The sequence below is a fragment of the Chrysoperla carnea genome, chromosome 5, assembly GCF_905475395.1.
Source record: "Chrysoperla carnea chromosome 5, inChrCarn1.1, whole genome shotgun sequence".
Classification (NCBI taxonomy): domain Eukaryota; kingdom Metazoa; phylum Arthropoda; class Insecta; order Neuroptera; family Chrysopidae; genus Chrysoperla; species Chrysoperla carnea.
Window position 1 is genome coordinate 27,158,074 of NC_058341.1, and position 16,783 is coordinate 27,174,856.

The 16,783-nt window shown below is 28.7% G+C and overlaps 1 protein-coding gene across 1 annotated transcript; it reads left to right on the forward strand.

Moving 5' to 3' along the window:
* Positions 1-3,980: 3,980 nt before the first annotated feature.
* Positions 3,981-4,530, forward strand: LOC123301086. The gene is made up of 2 exons (XM_044883816.1): positions 3,981-4,103; positions 4,171-4,530. The coding sequence occupies exons 1-2, from the start codon at positions 4,059-4,061 to the stop codon at positions 4,528-4,530; spliced, it is 405 nt and encodes a 134-aa protein (XP_044739751.1). The 5' UTR covers positions 3,981-4,058.
* The last annotated feature ends 12,253 nt before the right edge of the window (positions 4,531-16,783 follow it).

Sequence of the window (16,783 nt, forward strand, 5' to 3'; positions counted from 1 at the left end):
AGTTTACGCCAAAACCAGCATTTTAATTTGACAAACATTAGCCAAGGGATGTTCGTGTTCAGAGCTATAGAAATTTCTATACCGGATCGAATAGAGAGGTTGTATGCTTTGTAATTTTTTTACAATTGAAAATGGTTTTTCTAAATTGTAAATTCTTAAATCTTGTAGACGCCAGTGATGCCATTATATCGCTTTAGTAACACCACCAGTGTTGCCAACTTTCAACTCTAAGGCCCACTAAACAGGCGATAGAAAACCACTAAAAAACAACTAGAGAGCAATAATATTGCCAGAAATGATATTAAAATATTAAATTATTTAAATTATTTTCCCACTAAAGGTAGAAAAATAGTAGAAAAAAAACCACTCGTTTTAGTGGTAAATCTACTAAGTTGACAACACTGAACACCACCAAGTAATGATAAAATAGCATGCAGGATGGTTTGCCTCTCAACTTGCTTTTACTCATCACAAGTCGTTTTTTATTAACAAATATAGTTGATTACATATATTTAGAGAAAGTTTGGATGAAAATATAATAACAGTTTTTGAACAATTTGACTCACTTCGCATACTCAGTTGTCTCTCAAACTGTTCAATCAACAAACAAGAAATTATGTTACTGACAACTTTAGGAAAATTATTGAAAATCGCAATCTTCTACTATCAAAGTTTGAGTCAAATTTCAAGGTAGAATAATGTTAAAAAAAAATTTTTTTTGTGTCGTTTAATTAGTTATTATCTTTTAGGTGGTGTTTCATTTTTCCTATTCGTGTGAAATCAACTGTTACTATAAATATAACAGGAATAGCAATAAGTATACTTTTGGTTGCCGCACCGAGCAATAATCATATTTCAGTGTTTGAACTTCGGTATGTACTCATGTATAATATGTTGGCTTTAAAATATAAACGATCCACTGAACTTATTAATAAATTTTAATTTTCACATATGCATAGAAAGAACGTATATAGGGTAGCTAGATTTATGTTTTCTAGTATTTATTTACTATCCTCGTGAAAGGGAATTTATGTATAGGCCAACTTTAACTATATTTTTATGGATTTTAAATTGGGTTGTTGGTCAAACATATATTTCTAATCACTCAATCCTTTGTGTTGATATACAGAAATTTAAAATTCTCTTCAAAATCATAAAACAATCCCCACAAATAAATTCCCCAAAATCACAAAAGTCTACACAAGTTCATATAGTGAAGTTCGAGAGTTCACAAACTCTTGAACTTCGCCAATAAAGTCTGGAAATGTGAAAAAAAAGGTTATGGATACTAATACATCCCAGGATTTTCTAAGAGAAAGAATACAGTGCACCAAGCTTGTAAAATCCTTTATAAATTTTAGTGTTGCTTCAAGAAATCAGATTTAGAGACGAGGCTAGCAAAATTATCGATGTTTGATCTCAAATCAAGACGAAACGACAAAGATCATATTACCCCATCTTGTGACAAAGCCTTGGAAAAATAAAAACTAATGAATGTTAAAAACTCGATTATGTAAACGATCAGAAGCAGAAATCATTATAGAAGAAGGGCAATATATTAATTTCATAAAGAAAACCTTGGATTAAACAAATTGGATTAATCAGCCACCAAAACGGACATTTAAAAAAATTACGAACTTTTGATTACACAACAGAAAGAATTTATAAAATCACACCATATCTACTCCAATTTTCAATTATAATTATTTCAATAAAAATACAGTTCAATGAAAATAGTTATACCAATTATACAATAATAGATAACAATATTCGTTGGCTTATTGCACTTAATCGAGTCTTGAGTAAACTTGAGTCATAACTAACTGTTAGTATTTAGGCTTAAGTTAATTTAAACTATTAAGGATAATTAGTAGTTCGAGGTTGGATTAAACTATAACCATGTATGCATGCATATTGGTATTATAGAAAGATATAGAAAACATTCTATGTTGGTATCTTCTATGATGATACTAACATGTACAGTTATGTATCGTATTTTTTGTACTCGTCTACGAAATACGAGTACATGATGGTCGAAAGAGTGCTACTTGGTATATTTTAAGTATGATTTTTCTACTTCAATCCTCGTTTATTTAGGTACTTGGTAAGAAATTTTTTGTGGATATCACTATGTCAGTATTGATGTGAACGCCATACTGATTTGACCATTAAGGGAATGGTAACATTAGCATTAGTTACGGCAGATGAGTCAATGCAGTATGGGCGTCAGGTCCATACTGGTTGGCGATAAGACAATACTGTAATATTACTTATACTGGCATAGATATTGTAGTCTATATACTATACCGGCCGGCACTGTAGGAAACGCATACATTTCTTACCGTGTAGAGGGTTTTTTAACATTTAATTAGTTTACAGGAGCTGAATTTTGCCGTTTAATTATGCTGTTTCATTCGGTTTTTCAAACGGTCATACTGCCAGCATACACAATTTAACACAAAAATCGATGAAACTTCTGAAAATGTGCAATTAAGACGAATCAAAATGGCGTTTTTGCATTGACAACCTTAGGAGAAAGAAAACTTCATAATTTATTATCATTTTTTTTGTAATGACTTAATTTAAAAAATTATTTTTGTAGTGACTTAGCTGTGAATTTTCTTTAAAATGTATTCAAAACTATTTCTTGGTGGTTTTTGAGATCGCTGATTCGAATACTGAAATATAAAAAAATTCCCAACCCGATTTTCATGACTCGAAAATCTAAATATTGTTTTGTTCCATCTTGTATCATTAAAAGTTAAATGTTTAGAATTTTATTAACAATTATTTATACTTGTTAAATCTTGTGGCAATATTCTTAAGTATACTTATTACAGTAATTCAGTAAAAGTAATTTCCAACATTTTAAACAATAATAACACTTATTATGCATAATATGTAAAATGTACGAATTTAATTGTATAGTTTTCTTAATAAGATTAAAAATACAGGGAAACCAGAAAATATTACATGCTGTTTATTTTAAATCTACAAAAAAAATTGGTAAAACTTTGTTTATAAAGTCGCATAAACCAAATAAGGAATAAAAATTATGAAACTAGATACATATTGAAGAAAGTGAAAAGAATCAACTGTGGTGCTTATTTAATAAAATAAAAGGCTGTTTCCGTTATAGAAAATAACATCAAAACAAGTGCAACCGGAAGTTTTTACATTCCAGTATAAAAATACCAACGCTGACTGGCCAAACAGAAACAAAAGTAGAATCTTATTGATAGTCAATATGAAAAATTACGGCGATCATTAAAATCGGCTTCTTAGAAATAAAACAAGCCTTCGTGAAACAGTAAATCGAAATTAAATGTGCCAAATTTTACTGTTATGCGAGATGAAGATGCGAGATTTAAAATAATTGCTGAATTGCAAAAAAAGTTTTCGGTTTGCTTTGACATTATATCTCCCAGTAGATATATATTAACTGAACTAACAAAACGTCTAAAATTTATACATTTAGAGTTCGATTATGCTCCATTCTGGACAGTTGTGGCGACGAAAATAGTCACCGAGTGTGCTAAAATAATTTTTTCAAATTTATTTCTTCAGCAAGGTATTTAATCGAGTATAACTTTATAGCGATAAATGGTAAACTCTCAAATTCCAAACGACGTAACCATAGAAAATAAAAATGTGTTTCTCTTTAAATGGCTTTCACTTTGCAGCGACTTAAACAGCAGATTCTTCACAGATAATTAAATTTATTAAATTTGCGTAGTGTCTTGGATTAATTACAATATTCAATTTTCGCAAAGCTTTTCTACATAAATTTTTAAAATCATAAACTATGCCTCACTTTCAAAAGTTAACAATCACATACCTCTGTTCGAGGTACACTCTAGGCGTAGAAAAAACTGTTCGTACTTAATTTTTTGAATTTTTTATGCTAATTAATAATTTACTAATTACTTATAATTTTAATCAGTGGAACATTTTATGATATTCATTAACATAAAGCTTATCAGACATATGTGTTGATTTTTTTTGTTACACATTTCATACGTAGAAATTCTCAGAGTGGGTCCAACAGGCCAGGCAATATGAACAACTGCTTTATAAAATGGTGTACTCTGATACTTTTTTTCGTAAGTTAATTTCTTGGATTTTAATTCATTCGAAAGAAACACTTTGAAATTCACAATATTTTATTAGTTTTTCAGTCAAATTTTACAGAGTAAATCATTTGATTTTGATGATTGCCTGGAAACTTGCCGAAGAAAAAGTGTTACCATCCGACCAGATATGGTACCAGCCGGTAAATACTTGAGGATGAACTCTCCAGAACCATACACTCCGATAACTACTGTAAAGAGCTTTTTTGTGAGTAGTGACTACAAACAAGTCAATGTGATTAGATATTTGCCGAATTATGGCAAACGTGCGAATGGATATCCAGAAATGAATTCAGCTTTGATGAGAAAAAATCGAAAAGGGAAAGAATACGAACCAGTATCACAAGTACCACCAGTTGCTGCGTCAGATGTTGACAATAGCTTCATGAAAGTAATATAAGTTTGAAAATAATATTGTCAATATTTTCTTATAATTATTAAAGCTATATGTTCAATGGTTTTGTGACTTTATAAAATTCAATAAAATGTTTTTGTAATACTATATTAGAAATTTGTATTTTATTTCATACTACCCGCTAATTAGTTTCATTATCTGATTATTTGTATTATCTCTTATGCGGTGGTATTGGACGGAATGTCTTCCAGTTTTTGATATTGGCTATTTTTTTTAAATTAACATGATAGTCTGGAACATTATCTTCTTTGTCATTGCTTACTCGCTTAATATATATCAAAATTGTGTTGATATTAATAGACGTGGAATTTGATTGGATATACTGAGTATGATAACAAGTGAAACATTGCTTTGTTATCATAATTGAATAAGGAAAGCATTCAAAGGCACACGAAAGGTACCAAGGCAGTGCTTTAGGATGATTACGATGAGACCCCTTAAAGAGTTATTAGCATTTCTCTCAGAAATGGAAAGTTTCAAACATGAATAATAATAAAATTAAAGTTTAAGAAAAATATGTAATAAGAATCATCCAAGTAACTATTCTGTATTAAGCAGTCAAATCTAACATATATGTACTAACATCTACCAACTTGATAAAAGTTCACCAGAATCTAGGAATATTGTCATTCTAAAAGCCTGCAATGTTCATAGGAGCTCTATAAATAGGGAGTATCTAGTCTACCATGGGAATTAAGTGCCCCATGGAAGCAAGTTTTTTTCTTAATTCAGCTATAGAAATGAAAACATCAGAAGAGGCAGAAACTGTACCTGGAATAGCATCCACCAACAGTTGAAGCATAATAACGAAATGTGATGAATTTGCTTTCCTGGAAAAATATGTGCGCCTGTATAGGGGTCCTCTTACGGGAGTGATTTTTTGAACTCAGTAACATTTAGTTAATTTTCTAGAATCTTTTTTAAGCAATATAACAATTTAAGATACCAAAATTGTAAATTACAAAAATATAATTTACTTATTTTAGATAAAAATACAATTTATAATTCCCGTTTCCAAAACCGCAATGCTTGAGCTTTTGAAAGTGACATTCAAAATAATTTTGAGGTGTTCCACTATCGTATTTTGGATCGATAATTATTTATGCGTACATGTTCAACCAAAAAGAATACGTGCACGTCGAATTGAAGTTTTTTAATACTGCTTGAAAAAATTTAATTTTTTACACGCTATTTAATATTCTACTTTTAATCATAAAATTTTAATTTTTTTATTGTTTTAAATATTTAGTACCATTTTTAATGTGTGTATTTTAATCTTTAATTAATTTTTGTTTTGATTGGATGGTTGTTTGACCAAAACAAATGTTTGAGTAACCATTGAAGTCATACTTGACGAAAATCCATTATAAATGGTTTTGGGTAGATTCCAAAAAAGTTTTTGACTGATTCTAAAAGTTTTTGTTTTGATTTTCTATCAATAAAATTTGTTGCCGATTGGGAACGATATTTCTCATTTTGTTAAAAGAAGTTCAATTCCAAGATATGATCGATTTTCGTAGTAGATGGTTCATACCAAAACTGGTAATGGTAAGTCAATGCATTGAAGCAGCTAAAATTTATAAATAGCGATCAAAAAAATATTTGTTATTTCTAGTTTTTATTCATAATGATTCCAAAAAAAACTTCCGCATTTGTTATTTATGGTGAATTTAATTTAACTGAATGCATGAAATTTTGCCAAGCAGAACAATTTAAATTTCAGGGTTATATAAAACCAGAAATGGTACCGCTAGGTAGATTTTTGACGCCTACCACAACAGAACCGAACAACTTTGATACTACAATTACAAGTTATTTTGTCACCCATAAAAACAGGCAAGTTGATGTAGTACAATATGTACGACACTGGTTTCGTCCGAAAACAATTGAATTATTTATAAATAATGAAATGGGATCAAATAAAATGAGACAGTCATTCACATCGCTCGAAAAGAGGTGTTCCCGACTTTATGAGCGAAAGTATGATATTGCATGTGCTGAAAAGATAGAAAATGAGCTCGAAATTGGAGAAAAAAATGTTAGTCAACCTAATAGTACAAGTAATATTTTTTCTTCGCGAAAAAATTTGGAAATGAATCACAATGGAGGTTACTTAAATAATCAAACACATCAATTTAGTAAATTATTTGTCTCAAAAAATGATACTGTTAATGTCAAAGAAAAGAAAGAATTCCAATTAAAAAGGAAAAATCAAACAGAAGTGTATACTCATAAGGACCATGCTTCAAGTTTAGAGCAACAGGAACAATTGGCTAAGAAAAACAAACGGGCTGATACTGAATTATATACCATGAAAAATAATTATACTCCAAATGAACTGAAGTTCCAATTTCATATAAGAAAGAAAAAAGACAGTCAGTTATATATTCAAGAAAATTCTCTTTCGCGGAGGAAACAAGAAAAAAAATTTGCTATAGAAAAAGATCAAAATGACACCGAAGTTTCTATTTTAAGGGATAATACTAAAGCAAAGGATGAAACGGATTCTAAAGCAAATATTCCAATAAATAAACTTCTAGATTTTATACACGAGATTAAATCAATGCTTTCTAAAGTACAACAAGATACTAATTTATATGCTCCAAAAAATAGCACTACTGATCGTGAGAAACAGAGACATCATCTTTTCAAAATGACAAATTTCAATGAATTTTATGCCCTAAAAAATATTCTTTTGGAAGCAGAAAAAATGTTTTTTAATTCACAAAATAGTAATAGATTAAATCAAAAAAACAGTTTGAAATTCAATTCTTTAAAATGTCATTTTACAAACTTAAAAACCAAGGAAAACTTAATGATAGAAAAAGAAAAACAGAGAAATGTCTCTAGTGATCCCATTCCGAAGAAAAATATTGAAATTATAGGACAAAAGACCATTCAACATTCTGTGCTAGAACACGAAACCAAACCAAAAGAAAATAAAGAAACTGGAATAAATTTGATGATAAAAAAGGAAGAAAAAGAAGGTAACTTATTGATTCGAAGAAGTAATTCCCAACTGAAGGAAAAATTAGCCAGAAAAATAATTCGACTTTTAAATTTCTCTGAGGACAATAAGCCTGGTTTTAAGAATGAAGTAAATAAAACTGTTGTAGTTATTTCAACAAATGACAAAATCAATTTCGAAGAAAACAAAAAATTACAACAAAGGATAAATGAAACTCAATTTAACAGTTCAACAAATAACGTTTTAGATATTGTTAATGTGGAAAAATGGAATAGAATGATCAAAAGTATTTTATTTGACAGTGTCTCGTTTGATCAAAATAATGGAACCACCAATTTTGACCAAGGCAACGAATTTCATACTCCCAAGAATCGTATTTTAGATATTCAGATTGCACAAAAACAGGTGATGAAAAACAACAATGATAGCATCAAATTATATCATCCAGAAAATAATGCTAATTTGAAAGAAAAAAACGAAACGCAGATCAATAAACATATTAACATATTTCTTCAAAGAAGAAAAGGAACTGAATTAGAAAATAAAAAATATGAGACATCTTCATCGGATCCAAACACTGTATACACTAATTTTATGAACTTACGAAGAAATTTCTTTGATTGGTATACGTTAAAAAATTATCTAAAACATTCACAAAAAATGTCTAAGGGGAAAAAATCTATGAGCGAAGGAGAAAGAAATTATTCAGGATTACATAATTCAAAAGATGAACCTAAATATGAAAGCAACCATGGTCACTTGAGAATGATTCCATTTCGTAGATTACTGCAGCAAACAACTGAAGAATCATATAAAAGTGATACAACCGCTAGAAATTATTTTGTCACTGGATATTCCCATAAAATTTATGAGAAAAACTCTGTAGCGGAAGAAGCAAGCACGGAATTTCATAATTCAGATTATGATCCAAAATTTGATACTCAAAAACCATTTAACAGCGATACGACCATTAGGAATGATTTTATTACTAGCAATTACAATCCAGTTTTTATTACTAACAAATTTATAGGAGAAATTTGGCATCCCCCAAAAATTAACACTTCCAAACAAAAGTGTTTGGAAACAACAACAAAGAAAATTGATGATACTGAAATCGTTATCCCAAAATATGATACCATTGATTCTGAAGAAGCAGAAATTCAATCACAGAACAAAAAATCCAATAGATCAGGAAAACGTGTAAGATTATATTGCTAATCAGAAAGAAAAATTAGCCAAAATCTTCTTCTACTTTTATATAAGAACAAAAAAACCATGATAGAAAAAGGAATATTGATTTTTATGAAATGGACAACCTTGAAAAGTATTTGAAAAAGGCATTAATTTGTAAATATTATTTCATTAATTAAATTCATTGTAAATTTTTATTAAAGAGATTTTGGTTTTTTAAAACAAGATAATCCTAATTTCCTTAATCCCTATGTATCTTTGTTTTTAGGCTTAAGATAAATCGAAGGTGATTAATTGTCAAGAAACTAGGTGTCTAGAGGCATAGTCTTATGAATACAGCTTATAGCTATTAAAAAATCCCCAGAAATAGTTTTCAAACATTTGTTCTTAAACATATTATATTAGAACTTATCAGGTATCAAAACTAGAAGGTTTTAAATTAAAACTTCAAATAAATATTCTCAATAAAGAAGAATATTTCGGGATTCCATTCTAATATATAAACAGTACAAGGTATTATAATAACTTCTGAAAACCATCTATTATGGTAGCGCCTATAAACAGATAGATAGTGCCTATAAACAGATAGATAGTGCCTATAAACACTGTATACTTTTAACCACATTATGTATTTTTTCCAAAAATAACAAAATAATAACACTCTATTTTAGTGCAGCCGCTGGATGAAGTTGATTGAGTTTCATGCAAAGCTTATAGATTAATATTCCTGATTAATCCAGAAACCCTATTGATCCAAAGAGACAATCAAATGTTAATTTGGAGAAGTAAAGCTACCTTAGGTTTATTGGATCATTTCATGTAAAAAAGACACCTTGTGACCCTTTGCGAACAAGTTATTGACAGTTTAACTTTTGGAAAAGTTTAAAAATGTCATTTTCAACGCTGACACATACAACGATACAAAAATGTACGAATTTAACGAGTCACCAGAGGCAATAGCACATATTTTTGTCTGTATGGGCAAGAAAACAGGTGTTGTGGAGAACAAATGATTGCTAAATATAATTAATACTTAATCAATTTTTTTTTTTCAAAATTAATGGTTTTAAAAATTCCAGCTATTAATTTTGTAATAATACATGTTATTTTTGAAAATTACTTATAAACGATTAAATTAGTAATGCTCAATAAAAATTTCCAATTATTTCAAAATAATTCTACTAAAATTTAATTATGGCAATAATAATGATTTTAAAGGAAATCAACTTCCAGCAGCAACAATTAATTCATTTATTCAGACTAACGTTTTGGACAGATATGAACCATATTTTAATAAAATGTTACACTTTTGTTATAATCATTTTCTTGGTAAGTTTTTATTTAAAGTTTGTTGAAGGTTATTTAATTCGTATATTTTTCAACGACGCTGCCAAGCCAGGTAGAAATAGGTATGATATTGATTAACTTAGAAATTAATATTTTTTTAGTTTTTCAGCAAAATCATAATACATAATAAACCATTGAAATATACATTGGGGCATATAATTTTGACAAAAGGAAGAGTGAAAATTCAATCAACAAATGAATATTTTAATCGTATAACAAAAGCATATATGAGTAATGATAACATCACAGAAAAAGATTATTACGTCCCAGAATCATATTACACCACCGTCAAAAGTTATTTCGTTAATAGTTCAGAATATAAACAGGTTAATGTCATAAAAATAATACCAAATCTTTTCGCTGATTACAATAATAATTCATTCACGAAAAAACAACAGACCGGTTATTTGGCTCACAAAATGAATGAGGAAAGAAAGAAACTAGAGGAAAAAAGAAAAAAATGGATTGCTCATACTTTTTGGGCAGAAAATAATACGTATTTGTAAATATAAATTGTAAAAAAAACCATTCAATGAATTAAGCCATAATTAAAATTCAAATGATAATTGAAATCCTTTGCCCAGTTTTCCTTTAAAACTTCTTTTATGACTAGAATCCGTGAATTAATTTTGTATAATAAAATTTCAAATTTAGTTCACTTTCAGAAAAATATTCTGTTATTATTCGAAGTTGTTTTCTAGAGTACCCTCTGTATTTTAATGTTATTTTATTATTTTATTGAAATTTGTGTAAAAAGTGAAAATAATAATAATGTATTCTGCACACTAAAAACAATATTCACTTCGTTCGTCATGCTATTTTTATTTTTTAGAATAATGTGTAGATCTAATATTCGCTTGTGTCACTGTGCCAGACAAATAATGTATTCATAGGAATGTTGTTTACTTCAAAACGAATATATTTTTACAGTTATATGTGTTTTGTTTTTGTGTAGTAGGTACTGTTGTTTTCGTTTTTTTTTGTTTTGTTTTTGTTTTAATAACAAATAACAACATAGAAATCGCAATTTCTATGAAATTTGTACGTGTCAGTGTTCCCATGAACACTTTTCACTAACATATAAATATACAAACTACGACCATTAGCTGTGTACCATCTTTGTTTTTTTATACACAATTGGAAAATATGAAATCAATATGCAAGAATGTTCACAAGACCACTTTGAAGATAACTGCAAATTTTCAACACACTATCTTTTATAGTTTTGGAGAAAATGGATATATATCTTCATGTTTAATTTGATTGAATCACTAATTTTATCTATATTGCAACACCAGGTTCTACCTTTTTGAAATAATTTTACAAAAATGGGAGCAAGCAACGCCTAAAGTGAGAAACTTGGAATATCTAATAAAGAGGTGAGAAAAAACATATTCTCATTAAATTTGTAGTAAGCATAAAGACAGCAGATTTAGTCGACATATTCAAGGCGAGACATCTGTTTTGTTTTGCTTCGATGCGATGTTTTGAATTTCAGTGAACAATTAGAATTTCATTGATTAATGAAAAAAAATTTTTAAGCTTCTGGTTTTCCGCAACTTTAATAATGTAACGGTCGTTTAATCTAGTATTTTCCAATTCTGTACATAGAATTTTATGTTTGTTGTTTGTTGCATTTTTACGAATGTATTTTATTTTTTCTGCCTCAAACCTTCATACATTTCTGTCAATTTGTTTGAAATGTAAAGAGCATAAAACAAAACTATACGGTGAAAAATGTGTATGATGGTAATGTTTAAAAAAGTATATATAAAAATACAATCTATGCAGTTACGTTTACAATATTACCATTCTATAGGGAATTGTAAAATGAATGGTTTGTGTTTTGTACAAGAAAATAATACTATTTATATATAAATTTTAATTTTTATATTTTTCACTATGCTTTAGTTTAGTATGCACCCGCACTTCACCGAACTTCAATGGTAAGTGACTGCGACAATAAGTGATCATGGTCTTGGGAGGTATATGGTCATGCTTCAAGATTCAAGGGTATTCGTGTACGACCATTATTAACACACGTCCTGCTGCTCTTTGGGCGTTCATAAAAGTACCGTTTAAAATTTTACACCCTTTTCACTGAGTCACTCTTTGAGAACCACAGATCAGGCAAATGAATCTGTATCTAATATACGCATTAGCACTTTTTAATCCATCATCTTTAACTCTTTAAGAAATATTTCCAACACTCATGCGCCAATACGTGCTAAACTAATTTACGCCATAGAAATAATGTCACGTTGCATAACATTCTTTTAAGATTGTTTTCATACGTTCAAATGAAAATTCATTCAAAAATTTATTGTTGATTGAAGAAAATTTGTAATTCTTTCATAAGCAATAAATAAACAACACATTTATTTTAACATGCTATGAAAATCTATTTTCCACATCCAGTGTATACGAGAATGGAATCCAGCCTGGTGTAATTAATTGTGTATTTACTTACTTATTAAACTTTCTTTGTTAAAAAAATTTCATTCCGTTCGGGGATAAAGAAGAAATTCGTGTCCAAATATGCAAAACCGGAGTGTGTACAACACCATTACAAATGAATTTCAATAAAATCACTTTTTTTCTATTATTGAGAATTATTATAATATCAACATATTATTATATATTTAGAGTATAAATCACATTTTTGTTACTTTCATTCTCCATTTAATTCGAGGAAGGCGTGCTTAGTTCTTCTAATGTGACTAGCATGCAGAATAATTCATAATATGTACATATAAATGTCTATGTACGTTTTTATTTTATAAAAATATTTCACAAAATTTTACGTTTTAAGTAAAAGCGTCATTATAATAGATATGGTATTAATAGTTCAGTAGGCATTATGACAGGGTTTATTAAAAATTTAAAAAGACACAAATATTAAAGCAAATCATTATTCTTACATTTGAGGTTAACATTCACGTAAAAAATAAACTAGTCTGAAAAACTTCATCGTTAAACAAAACTTATAAGTGAAGTAAAACAACTTAAAATAAAGCACATTAAAAGAAACTTTAGAGAAAATAATTGTATTAACAATTAACTAATTGATTCCTAAAAACAGCGTTATTTGAATCACATGTCAAATAAAAAGAAATAATTATCATGATAGAGTTCGTTCAAAATTAAACAACCAATTTGGTAGAGTTCGTTCAAAACCAAAAATGGCACTGAACAAAAGAGAGTATATTTTAAATAAATTTATTTGCAATCTTCCACGAATTTAAAAAGTGGACTTCCACTAAGTTTGAACAAATTAATTTTTCAGACTAGTTTATTTTTATTTTTTACGTGAATGTTAACCTCAAATGTAAGAATATTGATTTGTATTGATTTTATTTTTTTTTCTTTTTACACGATATACTTTTATATTGTACTACTGTTTTTTGTACACAGATTGCCTGATGAAGTTGTAAATAACAACGAAACGTTGCAACATTTGACAATTTAACATTTGTTTTTATTCACTGTCCAAGTTCCTGATAAATCTCTATCACAATTATTAAAGCACAGAGGAAGAAAATGTATTGAAATAATCGCATATTTTTTAATTTATATCAGGTAAACAATTTAAATAACATTTAAAAAATTTGCAGCTGGGATATACCGACTTGACCATTTATGATGGCAATTCTCTCTCAAAAGTACCTAATAACCTAATGTATATATTATTTTTGATATCTGCAAACAAATTTGTGAAAACGCGTTCACAAGAGTTTAATATTCAAATTTTAAACTTTCTTTACAATGCATGCTTGTTTGTTTATAGAAACTGATAGATATAAAGTAAGGTAAAACTAACTTTATTTATAGAAAACAAGTGCAATATTAAAATATTAATTCAAACTTTTGATCAACCCTGTGTAGATATTATATCGTAAGAGAAAATCTTTAAAAAGTTGCGAGAGGCGAAGTAAAGAAAATACCGCCTAGGGACATTTTATGAAGAAATATAATTTCATTTTCTCAGTGTCTCCTTTGGTTTTATATTATCGTTGGAGATGTTACACACGAATCAACGGTATATTCTTGCATATTGAGGTTTCCTTATTTCATAGTCCCGATGTGTGCGGTTGTTGGAGCTAGATTACTATTTTATTTATTTTAAAATTCTCTACAATTTTTCACTGAACTTATTTTCTTGCTATGATGGTTTTTTGTAGTCTGTTTTAAAACATACACTTCTCATTTTCCCGTGTGGGCTTTGTTCACATTGTAATAAAAAAAAATCAATTACAATATTTTTTCTGAGATTACCTCTTTTAAATTCTTTTTTATATTGTACTTCGATTTTCTTAATACAATTTTACCGGTTTCAAGAGAGAAGCATGTCGTTTTATTACAATAATATTTCAATTTCTAAATAACAACTTCGTATGAGATTGGCTTTTGTTTCCGGTTTAAATTAAAATATTTTTTTTATAAAAAAAGGAATTTGGTGTATTCTAGATTTTCTACAATCTGTGCTTTTTATGAGAGTATTTCTTCAAGTTTTTTGAATTTAAAATTTCGCTTGGCACGAATTTTTCCGTTTTCGATGGGGTCAGATTGCCTTAATTCCTTACTAATTTTTTTTCTCTTGATTTGAATGAAAGTCCACATATTTCATATCGTTCCTTGACGATTTGAACACAATTTTTTTAATATTGATAAAAATTTTAGCCACTGACTTCTGTTAATGGTTTTCATGTGATGTCTTTAGTTGCGGATGATTTCTATATGTGATGTTGATTTATAAAGTTCATTGTTTTATACGCAAGTGAAAACATATTATTCAAAATGTAATGATAAAAGTATATAACCCGGAGTAAAAGTATAAATGTGTGTATATTATTAATAAATACAAGTTGTCCATTAACGATGAATGAATTTTCTTAGTCATTCGACCCTACATCTAAATAAATAATTTAATGAAAATCGCTATAAACATTTTTCGATAGACAAGCTATCATAGGCGTGTTAATTAATCAATAAAATTCCATACAAAATATGTCTCATCGGATGGGTGAAGGTCGATCTAATTTTATCGATTGATCGATCTCCTGTACTATTCGACGTACTAACGATTTCTGGTTTACGATTGCCTCTTTTCATTCATAATCATTGCATAAAAGTTCATTAAAGTAATTCATTGAATCGCACACAAATTAAAGATAATTTTATAGTAAATACGATGCTGAAATATCAGTGACGTTTGCAAGTTTTCGAAATTTTGATATTTTAATTAAAATTAGTAAATAGATGGGTAAATATCGGCCCTAATTCGGATCCTGTACTACAAATACGAATGAAATTTTTCTAAATTTTAATTCATATGGTGTTACATCCGGTATATGTATATTAACGCCGGATTTTATGACACAACTTCTTATAATAACAAGTGAAAACAAACAATTGACTGAGTTAATTGTTGAAATACCATGTATAGGCAGTGTTGATAACTCTGTCACATTTCACATACATACATATCTGACATATTTAACTGATATTCTCATATAATGCGCAAGTGTTGATGCGCACTCGTTTGTTTTTTTGACGTCACGTAAATAACAAAAGATACTCACTTTGATATTTATACATACTATAAAATTTGTACCTAATAAATGCCCTCGTGGGTAAACAGTGATGTTAACAAAAAAATGTTTCAAACAAAAGTTGTTTATTTTTTGGTAAGGAACATTTTTTACATTTAAACTTTTATTCTATCTCTAACGGTTTACAAGATGGGTACTACGGACCCATGACCCAATTGACCCATGTTGCTCATTTACGAACTTGACCTCACTTTTTACGTCCTAAACACGCTGTAAAAATTTCAGCTTGATATCTCTTTTCGTTTTTGAGTAATCGTGACCACAGACGGACGGACGGACGGCCGGACGGACGGACGGACAACCGGAAATGGATTAATTAGGTGATTTTATGAACACCTATACCAATTTTTTTTTTGTAGCATCAATATTTTTAGGCGTTACAAACTTGGGACTAAACTTATAATACTATGTATATTTCATATATACATGGTATAAAAGTCATAATATAACTAACACTTACGTTACGTTCTAACGTATATACTCCATACTATATAGTTATACTTTAACGTACACTCACTGTCAAAAAAAGTGCCACAGTTAAAACATTCTAAGCGTACTCATCATATGTTATGTTATAATAGTAACACTTAGAATGTTTTAAAACGAGCATTTTTTGTGACATTGAGTATATATACGACATAGCACAAAGCCATCACCATCTAAGTACTACGGAAACCAATGCTTATTATGTGAGCTGCATAATTTGTATGAAAACGTATTATTATTTATTAAATTCTATTAAAATTATAATATTTGCAACTAGAGCATTTAAAATTTTATAAATTAATTATATTCATAATGTCAAATAATAAATTGATATAATTATTTCATATTTTATAACCTTTTGCTTTTTAATGTTATTGTCGCATCGTTTCATTTTATTTTAAAACTTATTCTTTGCCTACAGTAGTGTGATAATCGTTGTCAACCAAGCCAAGCATATACTACAAAGATAAGAAACACATAAAAAAGTTTTGTTTTAGTGTTCTAAAAAGTTTATCATATTCGCGGAATCACTTGTCGTCTGGTTGACATTTTCACCTTTTGAAAAACGAATTTTTGTAATTTTTCATTGGACTGTTTTAATGTGTAGCTAAAGATTTGGTCGCCCTAATAATTA